This window comes from Bufo bufo, chromosome 7, assembly GCF_905171765.1.
Source record: "Bufo bufo chromosome 7, aBufBuf1.1, whole genome shotgun sequence".
Taxonomy (NCBI): Eukaryota; Metazoa; Chordata; class Amphibia; order Anura; family Bufonidae; genus Bufo; species Bufo bufo.
The window spans coordinates 62,412,097-62,429,257 of record NC_053395.1 but is presented as its reverse complement, the minus strand read 5'-3'; the positions used below and the strand labels follow the sequence as shown (position 1 = coordinate 62,429,257).

At 44.6% G+C, this 17,161-nt stretch overlaps 1 protein-coding gene across 1 annotated transcript; it reads left to right on the top strand.

Moving 5' to 3' along the window:
* Nucleotides 1-772: 772 nt before the first annotated feature.
* SNN (stannin) lies at nt 773-15,774 on the top strand. Its single transcript, XM_040439218.1, has 2 exons — nt 773-881; nt 15,066-15,774. Exon 2 carries the CDS (start codon nt 15,126-15,128, stop codon nt 15,387-15,389), a length of 264 nt encoding a protein of 87 aa, XP_040295152.1. The 5' UTR covers nt 773-881; nt 15,066-15,125; the 3' UTR covers nt 15,390-15,774.
* Nucleotides 15,775-17,161: the final 1,387 nt, after the last annotated feature.

Here is a 17,161-nt window from a genome sequence, read left to right as displayed (position 1 = left end):
AAATTTAAATGTAGAAAATTGTGAATTTTTCACATTTTTGGTAAATTTTATAAATAAAGGTGAAATATAACGACTCAAATTTACCAGTGTCATGAAGTACAATGTGTCATGAGAAAACAATCTTAGAATGGCTTGGATGAGGCCTCTAAAACGAATGTATTTTCTTTCCGTGTCCGTTCCGTTTTTTTACGGAACCATTCATTTCAAAGGGGTCCACAAAAAAACTGAAGGTACTATGTGTGCATTCCGTTTCCGTATTTCCCTTCCGCAAAATAATAGAACATGTCCTATTCTTGTCCGCATTATGGACAAGGATAGGACTGTTCTATTAGGGGCCAGCTGTTCCGTTCCGCAAAATACGGAATGCACACGGATGTCATCCGTATTTTTTGCAGATCTTTTTTTGCGGACCGCAAAACACATACGGTCGTGTGCAAGAGGCTTAAAAAAGCGTTCCAAAGTTATTACCACATAAAGTGAAACATGTCGGATTTGCAAAAATCGGCCTGGGATTTAAGGTGAAAAGTGGCCCGGTACTGAAAGGGTTAACGCGCTTCTGCTGAGGTTCTTTTGAACTCCTCTTTACCGCACTTCACTGCGGGTCATATGCTGGGCGTCACGTGATCTCAGCTCGCTCCCTGTTGCTACGTTGCCCCCGCCCTGCAGCTGTCGCTAAGCTAGACGTCTGTGCTGCTCTGCGATTGGTCGAGTGGTTCTGCTGACGTCAGCGTAGGCTTTAAGTAAGGGGGGTACCGTTATGCTAATCAGAATGCGGGGTTGGGTTGTGGCGAATTTTCGGGGTATGCGGCTCTGCAGCCCGATCCGTGCCCGCCGGGAGCGCTGAAAGGTGGCCGTGCTGACCCCGCTGCAGCCCGGAGAAGGTGAGCGTGCTCGTGGATTGTCAGTGCATGCATGTACTGTGTGTGTGGTTAGCCAGAGCCCGCCAGCCTGCACTGCAAAGACCAGAGGTGTAATGAAGGTACTCCTGGTACTGGTAGCCTCACACGGGCTGGCACCGGACAATGCCCCCTCAGGTTCAGCCTCTTTTAGGTCTAGCTGTTCCGCTGTAGAAAAAGACAAAGCAAAGGAGGCAATGCTGCCCTGCTTTACCTCGTGGGGCAGTATTGTGCCACTGTGGGTAGCATTGGTAACAGCGGGCACCATGCCTGGCACATCAGAGGACTGGCGTGTGGTGGCTGCACCCAGGTACCTATCCTAACTGATCAGTGGTGGAATGGGGACAGAGGGAATAATCCATTATTATAATGTGTGTAGTGTGTGATGTCATATATATAGATCCTGTACAGTGTGTGATGTCATATATATATATATCCTATAGTGTGTGATGTCATATATAGAAGATCCTGTACAGTGTGTGATGTCATATATAGAAGATCCTGTACAGTGTGTGATGTCATATATAGAAGATCCTGTACAGTGTGTGATGTCATATATAGAAGATCCTGTACAGTGTGTGATGTCATATATAGAAGATCCTGTACAGTGTGTGATGTCATATAGTACAGCTCCTGTATTAGTGTGTGATGTCATATTGTACAGATCGTGTACAGTGTGTGATGTCATATTGTACAGATCCTGTATTAGTGTGTGATGTCATATTGTACAGATCCTGTATTAGTGTTATTTTATACATCATGTACAGTGTGTTATGTAATACTATATAGATCCTATACCGTATGATGTCAGTATATTCCATAGATCCCATACAGTGGGATCACACACCAGTATCCCTTCTGTACTGGGGCCCAGAAGCTTCGAGCTGCACATGAATGACGGGATGCAGGGGCTTCTGTGTGCTGTGGACTGGTTGAGCATGGCATTGATCCTGGTATATGTTGGGTGCCGTAGCTCTCCGGTGTGCCCATGGTGGCTGTGGATTGGGCTGCACGCTCCAGAATTCGTTCCCTTTGTGCAGCATCGCATGGCACGGTTAATCACATTACATACGGCCACATGGGCTTTCAGGTATGCACTGCTCTATGTGGTTACTTATTTCTCGAGGACGGCAGGAATTTCTGATCCGGGATTTCCTCGGGATCCGGTTACAATCTGCAGGGAAATAAACGTTGTGCGGATACGTGATACAGAGGCGTGCTACTAATGTGGAGCCAGGCAGCCCCCCCCCCCCCCCCCCCCATTCCTCTGCTGTCAGTGCTGAAAGCTGCTCTGAAGTTCACAGTCCGGACTGCTCCATCATATGTGCGTGCACCGCAGTCCAGACTATGTCAGTGCAGCTACGAGCACTGACGGGGACGGGGTTTGGGCAGTAGGAAAGTAAAACCTAGTGATCTGGTCTCCATATGTCTAGTACTAATGTATTATTGCAGATGATAGTCCAAGATCATGGTGACCGAGTCCTTTTAAAGGGGTTGCCTCCTCAGATGTTCTGCACCCCTGGCAAACATCTGATTTTGCACCGTAAGGCTAAATGCACACGATCAGGATTGCGTGTGGAAAATCCGCACCGTGGGTCATGTACATTGTATTCTATGAGAATTTAAAATTATCAATGCGCACTATGCAGATTTTTTTCCGCGCGGATTTTGAGCTGCGGTGCGGATTTTAAAATCTGCAGCATGTCAATTTATTTTATTTTTCCTGACCGGATTTTCTTCATTCACTTAGTAAAATTCACATGTGGAAAATCCGCACAGATTTGCCTGCGGATTCTCCGCACATGACTCCTGAACGTGTGCATGTTCCCTTAGGTGCAGCCTGAAAAACATTTCCACTGCAGCGGTGACTGAAAAGCTGATTTAGTATTTCACCAGAACGGGAGCTGTTTGTATAGAATGGCTTTCCATTCTGGCTCATGGACGGGGGGTCTCGAGCAGGGGACCACCTCTATGATGTCCATACCAGGGCATATGGACAGGTAGTGGTCTTCATATTACATCCCTTTTAGCATAATTACTGTACTGCAATCCTAGTAGCCATACTCTGCTTCTTCCTGCATTCCCGCACACGGATGACCTCTTTTGTGTTAAGCCTAATTCACATGTCCGTGCTCAAATCCGTGAGCATGTGGTCAGTGATGCATCAGTGAAGCTCTCTGTGAAGGATCTGTGTGTCCGTTTTTTGCTGTCCGTGTTGCATCCGTGTTTCACTGACGCTGAACAGCTGAAAAATAATTTTCAAAGCATCTCTTCTTAATGATCCGTGGTTTTCACGGACCCATAGACTATAATGGACGTGATGGATCTGTGACCATGGACAAAATAGAGCATGCATCCGCGCTAAAGCCACTGACCCACGGGCCGTGCTAAAGCCACTGACCCACGGGCCGTGCTAAAGCCACTGACCCACGGGCCGTGCTAAAGCCACTGATGTCTGAATACACACATTTCAGTGAATAGGGACGTCGAGAACACGTACAGCACACGTCTGTGAAACACTGACGTGTGAATGAGGCTTTATGGTGCGTTATAATCTTCATGTATAATACCGCTGGGACCGGGGAACAGAAGCAGAATGACATGTCCTTTCTTACAAAGACCGGCTTGCCGTTCTTTGTCTCCCCCCACCCCCACATGCTGCTGGAGGTGCACACCTTGCGATTCAAAAAAAGAAAAAGAATACAGTGATAAAAGCCACACATCTAAAAATTGTATCAAATTTATTGAAAGCAACAGACACGACAAGAGACAAGTTAAAATTATTGTATACAATATATCAGGGCCATGTGAATCCATTACACAGACCACAAAAGCATGGACGTACCCCACAGGAATAGATGTATAACAGTTTAAAGTGCATGAAATCCATCAACAAAGTAGAAAGCTGTAATACTTATCATTCAAAGTAGCAAAGTGGGGGTGTGCATGGCGGTCAGGAAAAGGGCCCAACGCATATCGCCAGGCTCTGCTGGCTTCCTCAGGGGTGCACACCTTGACATGAATTAGGTGCACCTCTGGTAGTCCATGCCTTGACTGGAGTCGTGTTTTTTTTACTGTTTTCCGGCATAGATACCAAGACTTTGATAGTAACTTTGCTGGAGCCAAAGCCCCGGTCCCAACCCCTCCTAAGTGGCGAGGATGGTGTAAAAACTACTACAAAAACATTGTCGCACAGACCTTTAAAAAGGATCTTACAACAATTTTTTCACCACAAGCTGACCTAAAAATGTTCAGAAGTGGCCCCTGTTGTCTTTTTAACAGCAGAGTTTATATTTGCTGCCTAGATTTCTATTTCTCCATCAGGTTTACTGGCAGAATGACACCAGAGATGCCGAGTGTTGTACCAACCACTTCTTGTATGTCTTGTTGTCGGAAATTCCTGGTTGTTCAAGGGGTTTTTTGAGTTACTCAAGAATGTGCCAAGAGCCAGAAATGATAGAAGAATATAGAAAAACACCCTAGTCTCCCAGTATAATCCCGTTTCCAGTATCATTGCTGCGGCTCTTCCCTGCACAGATCACGAGCCTGTGTACACCAGGCGACTGCTGCAGTCAATCACTCACTTCAGTGGTCTTGTGCCATATACTGCTGAGGCCAGCAGTTGGCTGCAGCGGGGACATAGGCTATATGGGTTTGTCACCTCTGCAGCCAAGTGAACTAAGGCCGTGGGGAAGACCAGCATTTCAACACTGGAAGTGGTGAGGGATTAACTGGGGGACTGGGAGTATACCTTCTCTTTAATTCTGGCATTTGGCTCATTTTTGAGTAACTCATGTGACAATGCCCATTCAATTGGAAGGGTCAGTGTTCACAAAGGGCGCTGTACCAGGTTAGAATGAACAGCTCCGAAAATGAACACTGACCCATACAAATTAAATGGGTATCTCTTAATATGCTTTTCCACAATGCTAAACTCATTCAGCCAAATGAATGGTGGTGTCCATGAATGGTCAGTCATCATCTGGAACACAGATTTCCGATCACCAATCTGAAAGTGGTGACATGATGTCATCTGTGACGAGATGGTCAGTGGTTCATCCATAAAGGGTCCGTGTTTGGTCATTGTGTCGGTTTTTTACTCTCCATGTGTCCTCCGTGTTCCAGAGCATATCCTAGTAACGATCCACGAACAAGGGTCTGCGTTGTCTGCGGCTTTCATGGACCTATAGACTATAATGTGCTTGAAGGATCTGTAGTCGCAGACAAAAATAGGGCATGTGTGTACTCACCACAGTAAACCACAGATGTGAGTACACCTCCCATGTTCATATGTGCCCGCATTGGTGAGAAAAATGATGTTTTAATAAATGAGGAAATGAGCCTCTAGGAGCAATGAGCTCAGCTCTCTGTGCAATAGCAACGCCCCCGTTGCTCCTAGAGGCTCATTTGCATATAATAAAACATAATTTTTCTCAGCAATGCGGGCACATATGAACATGGGACCAACACAGACGTCTTCAGCTGCCAAGCACACATGTAACAGGTCAGACCGTTTTATAGGTACAGAACTGCTGACAGATGCCCTTTAAATACCTGAAAATGGTATTCAAGCATATACCACAATGGAGCCATTCACTTCATCGGGGCAAGTGGAGTCCAAATGTTTTAAACATACATACTGTTTTTTGGGTATTCAGATGTATAATCTCCGATGAAAAGCCCAGCAGTGGGCTAAAACGCATCGGGAACCCAACCTTACCGCCAAATACTACACTGTGCCTGTACTTGCAAATAAAATCATGGCAGCTGCAGCCCGGCAATTACCAGTAGTTGCATGTGGTTCCCACGACTTGGCAATAACATGTACCTGAAGACAAGCTTCTTTTCTAAGGTCTTGTTTTCTATGTTCTCTTGGTTGTACGCAGTGCGGTGCTGCTCCCAGGAGAAGTGACTGACTCCTGAGAGTTCTCATAGGTAACAGTGATCCCTGCTGAGGCCATCTCTTCTCTCTGCCGGACATAGACCTGTTACAGGCAGATTAAAACCAAGCTTGGTTTTGTTGCAAACTGAAGGAAAGGCTTTCCGGACCTCATGGATCTGATCCAGTACTCGGCACTAGCTATATGGCTCCTCCACAGAGCCTTTAGGCTAGGTCTACAAGATGACATGTGTCCCGCGACAGACAGGGCACAACTACACTGCAACATTTGTCGTGTGACATTTTTTCGCACCAATGTCACGCGACAATATTTATAATGGCAGTCTATGGTTTCGCAGTGCGAGATGCTGCGACGCGACAGTCGCAGAAAAATCCATTTCGAATGGATTTTTTGCGACTGTCTCAGTGCGACGCCATAGACTATCTATCATTATAAAAATTGTCGCGCGACATAGGTCGTCATGTAGACCTAGTTTCAGACAAGCGAGTTGTCTGTGGGAAATGCGCTCCGTGTGGGAGTATGATTTCCCCTCCTGGACTCTGCTCTTGTCACGGGACCACATGTCATTATAATTATTTATAATGCTGTGTGTCTCTGGCCTACATTATCTTTACTGAATTGTACTGACCTAATGTCGTCAGTACAAATCACAAAATCAGCAGAGGTCTGGCACAGACACACAGCATTATAAATCATTATAATGCCTGGAGGTCCCGTTACAAGAGTCCAGGACGGGAAATAACACTCCCGACACAAAGCATGTTTCTCTCAGTGAACTTGCTCGTTTGCAGATCCGGCAGGCTGTTCCAGCACAGAGCAGCCTGCCAAATCTCACAGATCTGGCATTGCCGGATCTCTGTTACCGCATTGACTGCAGTGGGGTCCGGTGATGATCTGGCCGGTTTCTGGCATAAATGTCGGGTTTCGGCCGCACATAGACCGCTGTGTGCAAAGGTTTTCTTCCAGTCGAAACCTGAGATTTTTGCCGAAAATTGGCCGGATCAGCACCGGACCCCATTGTAGTCAGTCGGTATCCGGTGGTAAAGTAGAGGATCTGACAGGGTGCTCTGTGCCAGAATAGCCTGCTGGATCCACAAACGGCGATATAAACGAGTGATCGATTGTCTCCAGACACATTCACTGAGGAAGATTTATCAAAACTGGTGTAAAGGAAATCTGGCTTAGTTGCCCAATCAGATTCCACCTTATATTTTTCAGAACTCCTTTGGAAAATAAAAGGTGGGATCTGATTGGTTGCAATAGACAACTAAGCCAGTTTTCCCTTGCACCAGTTTTGATAAATCTCTCCTATTGTTTCTAGGCAGCAGTGCAATCTGCTGTCCAGAGTCGTCAGTGTTCCTCAACTCCAGTCCTCAGGGCCCACCTGCCGGTCATGAATTGAGAAGGTCCCACAGAATAAATACCTGTGGTAGCTGATGTATGGACATTAATTATGTCACCAGCTCAATACTAAGCAAATCCTGAGGACTGGAGTTGAGGAACACTGATTTAGGTGACCACACTAGCAGTGCCTTCATGTAATGATCATTCATTGAGTGATCAGTGGCACATTTAGATGGATTTTAATATTGATGACCTAGGTTATCAATATCAGATCAGCTGTAGGAGGAGAAGGCAGGTGCCATCTGCTGTCTCTTCCTGCTGCAATGTCCATAGCAAGCAGGAAGGGAGACGACACGCACACAGCGCATGCCTTTTCCTCATACAGCTGATCTTCTGTAGTGATTGTTATAAGATCACGTACAACTTTCCCACCTGGAAACATCTGAAGTCTTCCTCATTTACAGTGATCCCGAAATGTAACTTCAATGCAGCGTAAACTGTAAATAACAGATTTTTACCATATATTTGAAGGTGGGAATTTGGCCTCCCATGCAGACGTGTTGGTTAGCGTGCCCTGCACAAGCCCGCAGGTATATAGGCACTTTACATGTGCATTATTTTTCTCGGTAAGGGTTGTAGCGGATACCTGTCACGGGCAGTCTAAACAATTTTATAGAGGCCTCGTGATTTGAGTCATTAGTCAGCGCTGCTTCAGTTCTGCAGCATCTAGAAAGAGAGATGTTTGTCACTGGTGAGGGAGGTGACTGAGCAGCCGAGAGCCCCGTCATTCAGCTCACAATGGAATTTTCCACTGATTACAAGTTGAGATTTGGACATAAGCCACACAGGCCGCTCAGCTTATGCTACATGAGAGTAATAAACCGGATCACAACCTGATGGATTCTGACAGCGACATATCTAATGGATGAGGATCTAGACTGGTGAGATTCCTGCCAACAGTACGTGGCGACTCTGCCTCCTCCTAGGTCAATGATTTCTGGACCTTTCAACCATAGTGCATACCTGTTTCATCTCACAAATATCTAGCCTATAGCATTGGTTAATGATACAGGGAACGCCTCCAAATATGAGAACGATAGATGGATCCAACATGCCTAATCCTTTCTCCTTGTGTGATGTAAGCCACGGGGGCAAATAATTCGCCTCTACACAGAGAAAACTCATGTTTGTCCAGCTGTGGATATGGTGGAGTCGGGAGGAATAGTAGTCAGATAGCGATCTAATGTGTGTGTGAGCAGCTTTAGTACCCAGGATGGCCCACGGGGAGGAATCTTCTGTAAATTCATAAAACGCCTTTAAGTCTGTGATTTCTTGTGAGTCTTCAGGGATAAAACATAGAGACCAACAGGATGTCTGGGCATTCTGGGCAACCACAACATCTGAATATTGGCTTATGGTGCTTTGCTTTAAGGCTATGTACACCTTTTTTTATTATTGCATTGTACTTATTTTGAGCTAAAATCATTTTTTCAATTGGTCTTTATTAAAAATATGGAATCCTGTTTTGTGTACATAGCTGAGATGCTGTAGTAGCAGCCTTTGGTTTTTCTTTTCTCCCATCTGGGGAGCAGACAGACTCCTTATCTCTGCTCTCTGACCTTATAAACGCTCATTAAAGGGGGTTATCCAACCCCTATAATGCCCCTCATACTGGTTATACTTACCCCTCATCTCCCCGTTTCGCAGATCAAATCATCGGAGGATGGGGGGTATAGCCAATAGCAGGCCACAACGGGGACGAGCCTCCCTAGCATCGCGGGTAACGCTAGGAAGGCTCGTCTCCATCACTGCCTGCTATTGTCGCCGGATGTTTTGATCCGCGCGACAGGGAGATGCATTGATGGCCGTGGGGGGATCAGAAGCAACAAGGGTGCCAGGGAGCAGGGTAAGTATAACCAGTATGAGAGGCATGGGCATTTTTGGGGGGCATTATAGGGGTTGGATAATCCCTTTAAAGCTCAGTAAGTGTTTATGACCTCTTAGTAAATTGGAGATAAGGGTTGTCACAAAGTGAAAGTACCAGTCACACAGTTAGAAAAACAGTTAACCCTTTGTGACAGAATGGCTCAATATTTTTAATAAAATCCAATTAAAAAAGATTTTTAGCCAGAGATGAGTAAAATGCATAAACAAAAATAGCCTCCAAAGGTGTACAGAGCCTTTAAAATACCAGTAGTATGATGCCTAAGAGGACCCGTCACATCCTCACCAAACTAAAACTGGCTGCCTCCCTTTACAGCTGGCCCTTCACTGGTTCCAGTGCCTTTAGTTTCCTCTATGCAGATAGTTTCAGCATCCAATACTAGTGAATTGTCAGATGGGTTGTCTTCTACTGTCCAATGTCAATGCCTGAGGTGATGTTCCACTGACACTGGTAACTAGAGACTCCCCACCAGACTAGTGTGGCACCCATTCGCTCTAGAAGAGAAAACCAGCGAAGAGGCGGCTGTCAAGCTATGAAGCCAGTTTTACTTCTGTGAAGGTGTGACAGTCCCTCTTTAAAGGAGGACTCTCCAAGGATCAGGTTCAGTTGAGGTAAAGAACGAACAAGTGGTACATAAATGTATGAACAGTGGTGCACTTACTGCACGCAACAAGGGTTGTGGTAAATTACTGCTCACTTCTAGAAATATAGATATTTTTTTTTTTTTTTTCTGTAAAGGGCGAGAGTGGAAATAGGATGTGTAGGATATCGACCATGGAGTAATCTAAAACCTTGCTTTACCAGGCATATAATGATTTACATTCTGAATTTGAGGAGCTGTGAGTCTTATTTGTACACCGACAGGGCCTTGACTTTCCTGTTATTGGAATTATGCTTGATAGACATACCGTATTTTTGCTCTATAAGATGCACCTAGGATATAAAGGAGGAAAATAAGAATATTTTTCATCAGACCTCAGATCAGACCCCCAAGCACCATCAGACCTCAGATCAAACCCAAGTTCCATCAGACCTCAGATCAAATCCCCAAGCTCCATCAGACCCCTATTGCTCCTCAGGTCAGACACCTATCATACCCCCATTCCTCCTCATACCTCAGATCAGACAAAAAATAAATAAACTTTCCTCTCCTGCTCTGGACGGCGCTAAAACTCGCCGCCGGTCATTTGTATTTTCTCCATAACACATTCTGCCATTTCCCCCTATTTTTATGGGGGCGCGGGTGGGGGTGCATCTTGTGGCGTGAAAATTACACTAATTCTGTTTTATCCAAGAGTCACGTGTTAGAACTGAATTTGTTCTGCAGTAACTCCATCCATTGTGTCCAGCACTGCTCCTATTTACTTTAGTGGGAGAAGTGCTGCAGTAACTCCATCCATTGTGTCCAGCACTGCTCCTATTTACTTTAGTGGGAGAAGTGCTGCAGTAACTCCATCCATTGTGTCCAGCACTGCTCCTATTTACTTTAGTGGGAGCAGTGCTGCAGTAACTCCATCCATTGTGTCCAGCACTGCTCCTATTTACTTTAGTGGGAGCAGTGCTGCAGTAACTAGCTCCGTTTGCTGAGCAATGGAGAGCTGTGTAGTTCCTGCACTGGAGCTACTGCAGAACAGCTAAACCGTGGTGGTGCAGGGTGCATATATCACTGTCCTGCGATCACTCATTTCCTAATGTTACGTGTATAGGCCATATCTGTAGATTGCAATGCCAGTCATGTGACCCTGTCTGTATAGCACTTTGTGTTTCTGGTGACGTCACGCGCCCACTGGCTTGCCTCTGTCTTTTTTTTTCCTGCTTCTCTCTGCATCCCCATATAATGTAACTCATATAATTTACATGGACAGGGAGGAGACGCCATCATCAGATCGCCTCTATTCTCCGGCACTGATAATGCCATCCACTCCTTGTCTATGTAAATTACATGGGCAGGATGTGGACGCAGAAACACGCCAGTGCACTTGACATCACAGGAAGAAACACACTGGGCTACAGATGGGGTCACGTGACTGGCATCACGATCTGAAGACTGGCCATACAGGTAATATGATATTAGGAAAATGAGCAATCGCAGGACAGTTATACTGAACAACCCCTTTGAAACATTAATTGACAGTAAATGTTATCACTTACTAATAATGATAGGAAAATGGGGCATTACAGATAACCAATCACATGACATTTTCCACTGTGCTGGTTCCCTGTCCCAATGACATCACGTCGACATCTGAGGCATGGTAAGGTTTGTAAGGCTTTGTCCTGTAGACACTATCATCAGTGACCTTGCCTCTGAGGGCACTGTTCTGATCATTCTCCTGGACCCTGCCCTGTAGACATGATGTCAGCAATGATGCCGTGTCTTAGGGCGGTCTTTTCCCAGCAGGGCTTCAAGCAGGCTTGGATCTGTGACAGTCGAGCTTAGAGAGCAAGGAGAGGCAGAAACCTGATGCTACAGACACTTTCCATGAGCCTTGCACTGGATGTAAACCAGGGTGAGGGTCACGGATCAAAATTAAACTGGAGGAGTAAAAATGCACTCAGAACTCCATCATATGACTTACGGTCGAATGCTAGTGTTTATTTTTTGTAAAACCAGAAAACCACATGTGAGATTTGGCTTGACAGCTGTTGATAGGAACAAGCTTCATCATTACTTCAGCAGACATTTGTCTCCTCACTGAGCCCTACACTTGGCGAGGAAGCGGTAACTATATATATATCTGGATCCGTCCACCTAGGAATGGGATTGAGAGCGGATGTGGTGGTCTGCTGTGTCTCCGGCCTGGTTTGTTTTGCGCCTGTGAATACACTGACCTCTGACTGCTGCTTAGTCCTGTCATTCCTGAACTGAACTTGATTGCTTTTTCAGAAAAATGGAATAGAAGACAAAAAAAAAGCTGTTTACCCATTAAAAAAGTGTCCTACAGATGTGTGTGATTGTGATTTTTAGCCATTACAGTGTACATACAGTACAGGTGAAACTCTAAAAATTTGAAGATCGTGCAAAAGTCCATTTATTTCAGTAATGCAAATTAAAAGGAATTGCATTAATGCAGCTTAAAATTAGAATTTTGTGAAAATGTTCAATATTCTAGGCTCAAAGTGTCACACTCTAGTCATCTAATTAATCCATACCCCCTGAGCAAAGGGTACCTGAGATTGTGACTTTGGGGTTTCATAAGCTATAAGCCATAATTATCCAAATTATAACAAATAAAGGATTGAAATATCTCGCTTTGCATGTAATGAGTCTATCTCATATATTATTTTCACCTTTTTAAGTTGCATTACTGAAATAAATGAACTTTGCACGATATGCAAATTTTTCGAGCTTCACCTGTATAATCCATAGACCTACTGGGCATATGGTAGGCAGGGGTGCAGATCTGCCTAGTCCTGCCTTTATGTGGGCCTGGGCATGTTTCACTGTTTGTCAAGGAAGGTTTTCTATTTTGGACGCCTGTGAACTAGGCACCAATCTCTTTAGTAGCTGTAATGGCCATCATTTTGGTTGTCACCAGCTGGCGCTGGCCTGGGGGTTTTGTTCTTATTGTAGGAGGCTTGTGTTGAGAGGACCAAAAAAAAAAAAAAAAAGTGATTAGTCAACTATGTAACAACAGACTCTACATGATGTACATGCTGTTGGCTTTTAATGTGTACAATGTATCTTGCTAAATAAAAATATATTATAAAAAAAAAAAAAGTGGCTATTAAAGAGGACCTTTCACTAGTTTAAAAAAATCTAAACTAAGCATACAGACATGGAGAGCGGCACCCAGGGATCTCCCTGCACTTACTATTATCCCTGGGCGCCGCTCCGTTCTCCCGGTATAGGCTCCGTTATCTTCATATGTTCAGTTCAACTGGGTGGAGCCTGCCGGCGTCTCCTTCTCCCAGGCAGTAGCGCTGGCCAATCGCAGCGCTCAGCTCATAGCCTGAGTTTTTTTTCTCTCTCAGGCTATGAGCTGAGCGCTGCGATTGGCCAGCGCTACTGCCTGGGAGAAGGAGACGCCGGCAGGCTCCACCCAGTTGAACTGAACATATGAAGATACCGGAGCCTATACCGGGAGAACGGAGCGGCGCCCAGGGATAATAGTAAGTGCAGGGAGATCCCTGGGCGCCGCTTTCCATGTCTGTATGCTTAGTTTAGATTTTTTATTCTAGTGAAAGGTCCTCTTTAACATATGCACTGGTCTCACTATGATTGCCTGAGTGATCAGACTGGGCTTGATCCAGGTGAATCCAGAACAGTGCTTCTTAATCTTTGAGGTAGGCCTCGGGACAAGCAGTTGTAATTGCATTGTGCTACCTCTACAGAGGAGACAACACGCAGGTTGAAGATGAAGTAGCACTCCCAAGAGTGACACTGTCCCTTCAAGCAGCTGATCTGCGGGGGTGCCAAGAGTTGGCCCCCTGCCAATCTGGTATTGATGACCTATCCTGAGGATAGTGGAATAATTTTCTGTGTAGAGCACTTCTGTACCTTACTGACTCAATTATGGAGATATGCACCAGCCTATCTCTGGCACCGATCAACGGTCGCCCTCGGATAGACATTCAAATAGTAGGTGACAGCAGCATCTTTCTCCATAAATTCTTTTAATAATCAGTCCATGAAAAATGTACAAAAAAGGCCAATAGCGGCAGCAACGTTTCGACTACACGGTAGTCTTTGTCAAGCTTGACAAAGACTACTGTGTAGTCGAAACGTTGCTGTCGCTATTGGCCTTTTTTGTACATTTTTCATGGACTGATTATTAAAAGAATTTATGGAGAAAGATGCTGCTGTCACCTACTATTTGAATGTCTATCCTGAGGATAGAATAAAGGAAACCCAACAGCACTCTGTAGATAACTTCTGTTTAGAGTTTTTATTATGCAAAGCAACTTCACCAGAAATAGTGATGTTTCGGTCGTAAGACCTTTATCAAACACAAGTTGCCGAAGAAGGAATGGATAAATAGAATGTAGAACAGTCAGAGCTGTGCGGAGTTGATAATGGTGTATCCACACCCAAGCGATCACATGTGTGTGGATACACCATTATCAACTCGGCACAGCTCTGACTGTTCTACATTCTATTTATCCATTCCTTCTTCGGCAACTTGTGTTTGATAAAGGTCTTACGACCGAAACATCACTATTTCTGGTGAAGTTGCTTTGCATAATAAAAACTCTAAACAGAAGTTATCTACAGAGTGCTGTTGGTCTTCCTTTATTATATGATTCTGGCTGGGAAGTCAGCACAACAAGCACCACCAAAATATCTGACGAGAGTGCCACGCCTTCTCTGTATTAAAGTATCTTTATCCTGAGGATAGGTCATCGAATATTGACTCACGGCACAACCCCATTAAGGTAATTTTTTTAAAAACAAATTTGGCCATGAACCACTAATGGTGAGGCCTAGGTATTAGTTGAAGAGGCCCCAGCAGAAAAAGATTCAAAATTCCTGATGCTCAGTTACAATATAAAACGTTAAAGGGCATCTGTCAGCAGATTTGTACCTATGACACTGGCTGACCTGTTACATGTGCGCTTGGCAGCTGAAGACATCTGTGTTGGTCCCATGTTCATATGTGCCCAGGTGTGATGAGGTTTACACTACCTGGTACCGTCAATCAAAGCACAAACGGTGCGGCAGTTGAGAGAGCAGAACCTCTAGGTGTAACAGCAACTCCCCCGTTGCTTCTAGAGGCTCATTTGAATATATATATAAAAAAAAATAATTCTACGATGCGGGCACATATAAACATGGGATCAACACAGATGCCTGCAGCTGCCAAGTGCACATGTAACAGGTCAGCTAGCGTCATAGGTACAAATCTGCCAACAGATGCCTTTTAATATTCAAGCATAAATAATAAATCAAAGATGAAAAAAAACAAAAACATTTCGGCCATGTTGTTGCACCCAAATGTCTTTGCATAGTTATTAATTATTCTTTTGATATTGACAGAGTTTCTTGTCTCCTACCGGATCAAAGGCTGAAGACTTGACCTACAGCACCTAACCCCAGCCATGTCTATAATGGACCATAACCCCACCACCGGCGTGGTTACAGTCATTGTTATCCTTATCGCCATTGCAGCCCTTGGTGCCTTAATTCTGGGTTGCTGGTGTTACCTTCGTTTGCAGAAGCTCAGCCAGTCGGAGGATGAGGAGAGCATTGTTGGAGAAGGAGAGACCAAAGAGCCTTTTCTCTTGGTTCAGTATTCTGCCAAAGGACCTCGGGTGGAGAAGAAAACCAAGCTGACACCGAATGGCACAGAGACACATAGCTAATTAACCACATCCCTTCACCAACATGTGTGAAGAAAGCAGAACTAATACTGTGAAAAATAATAGACCCGTGTCCTGTTCGGAAGGTGTATGTCCTCCCCAGCAGCCAGTCTCTTGCTGACGCCACTGATGCACGCAGTACTCTTTCCTACAATCACACCATGTGTTACTTGAATGTGTTTCATCCTGCTTCAGTGGACATCTCCCCTGGAATGTGAACGTCTCTCCCCGCAGCCGTTTTTAAGCATCCCACTAATTTAACGTATTAATTCGCTGATTGCCGACCCGATTTGAAGGGAGATTTTTTTTCAATTAACCATGCCTAACCCACTGGTGGTCATAGTAAGCCCAGCCTTTCCTCGTGGTTCTAGACACTACAACCCCCATATCCTATAGGAAGGTAAAGGGGTTGGTGTGTTGGATTTGTTGCCTTCGTTTTATAACTGCGGTGACCCTGTCTGGTCCTGTAGTTCTCCAAAATGAGCCTGTGATCGGGAAAATGCCTTATGAAAAGCATGCCAGGAGGCTCCCGGAGAGGATGAGGCAGAAGAGCAGTTAGAGATTTTAATTTTTTTTTAAGAATGAAATGAGCATTTTTAGATTTTCACTGTGGTTCCTACATTTGTATGTTTTGTCTCCATTGTCCTAAATTATTGTACTGATGAACAGCGTGCACAGTGTTTTTACCTATAGCTATGTCACCTCGTAGTATGTAGCGCAGTGTTAGAGTGGTGGTGAATGTTCGGCATTTAACCCTCTTTCAAGTGGAATTAGGAGACTAAAGTTGGAGTGAATTTGGTGCTTGTGGTACCAGATGACCTTCTTGACCGGCTCCATTTGTATATGTATATTGCTAGTGAGTTAGGCAGTTACTCGTCCAGTGTCGCAAGCTCCTAGTAACTATCTTGCTTTATGTTGGTTCATCCCATTACATGACTGATGCACCAAGGGATCTGCTGCATTTTATTTTTTTGGCTAATGCTGGAACACAACCATGCAGCCTTCCTTCTATTTCTGAATAATCATGGAGTGGTTGGTGTTTCACATCAGAGATGCTAAGATCTTCTGTTTTGTTTTTTACCTTTTAAAATGTGACTGTCTTTACCCAGTTAATAATTTTATTTTTTTTAACACCCCATGCAAAGAATAAGGGCATACTTGCGGAAAAAGAGGTTGAAATGCCAACCACAGGCCATAATCATACAAAGCTTTTCCAGCTTCACAAACAAGTCGCCATTGTAATAATGTTTCCTTTTTAAGAATTCTCTTCCTATGAAAAACATGTAAAAAAATAAAAATATGAATTTTGAGACCATATTATGGTGTGTTGGTGCTAATACTCAGGGCAGGGCTCTGACAACCTCGCGATCATTTGGATTTTTCGACTAACCAATTGAAAGGGTTTATTTAATCAGAGACAACCCCTTTAAGAACGTGAGTGCTGCAGCAATCCCTCCTAGCACACAGCGGATGTTTTCCTGGAGTAGCCTCTAGTATTACGTGGCGGTCATTCAGATGATCGTCTGTCCATGCAATAGAAAGACAGGTGAAGTGCTACTAGATGGGAGCATACATAATGGCTCCTAGCAGGCAGCCCCAAGAGAGATGTCCCTATGTCTTAATACTCGGTCAGACAACCCCTTTAAGATGAGCACATGTTTTCAGCTTTAAATGAAACCCAGGAGTATGGCAGTACAATAACATGGATGCAGATCAGGCCGTGTCCGTACACACCCAGCAACGCAAGATCATCCTTGCAATACCTGCAGTTTTTT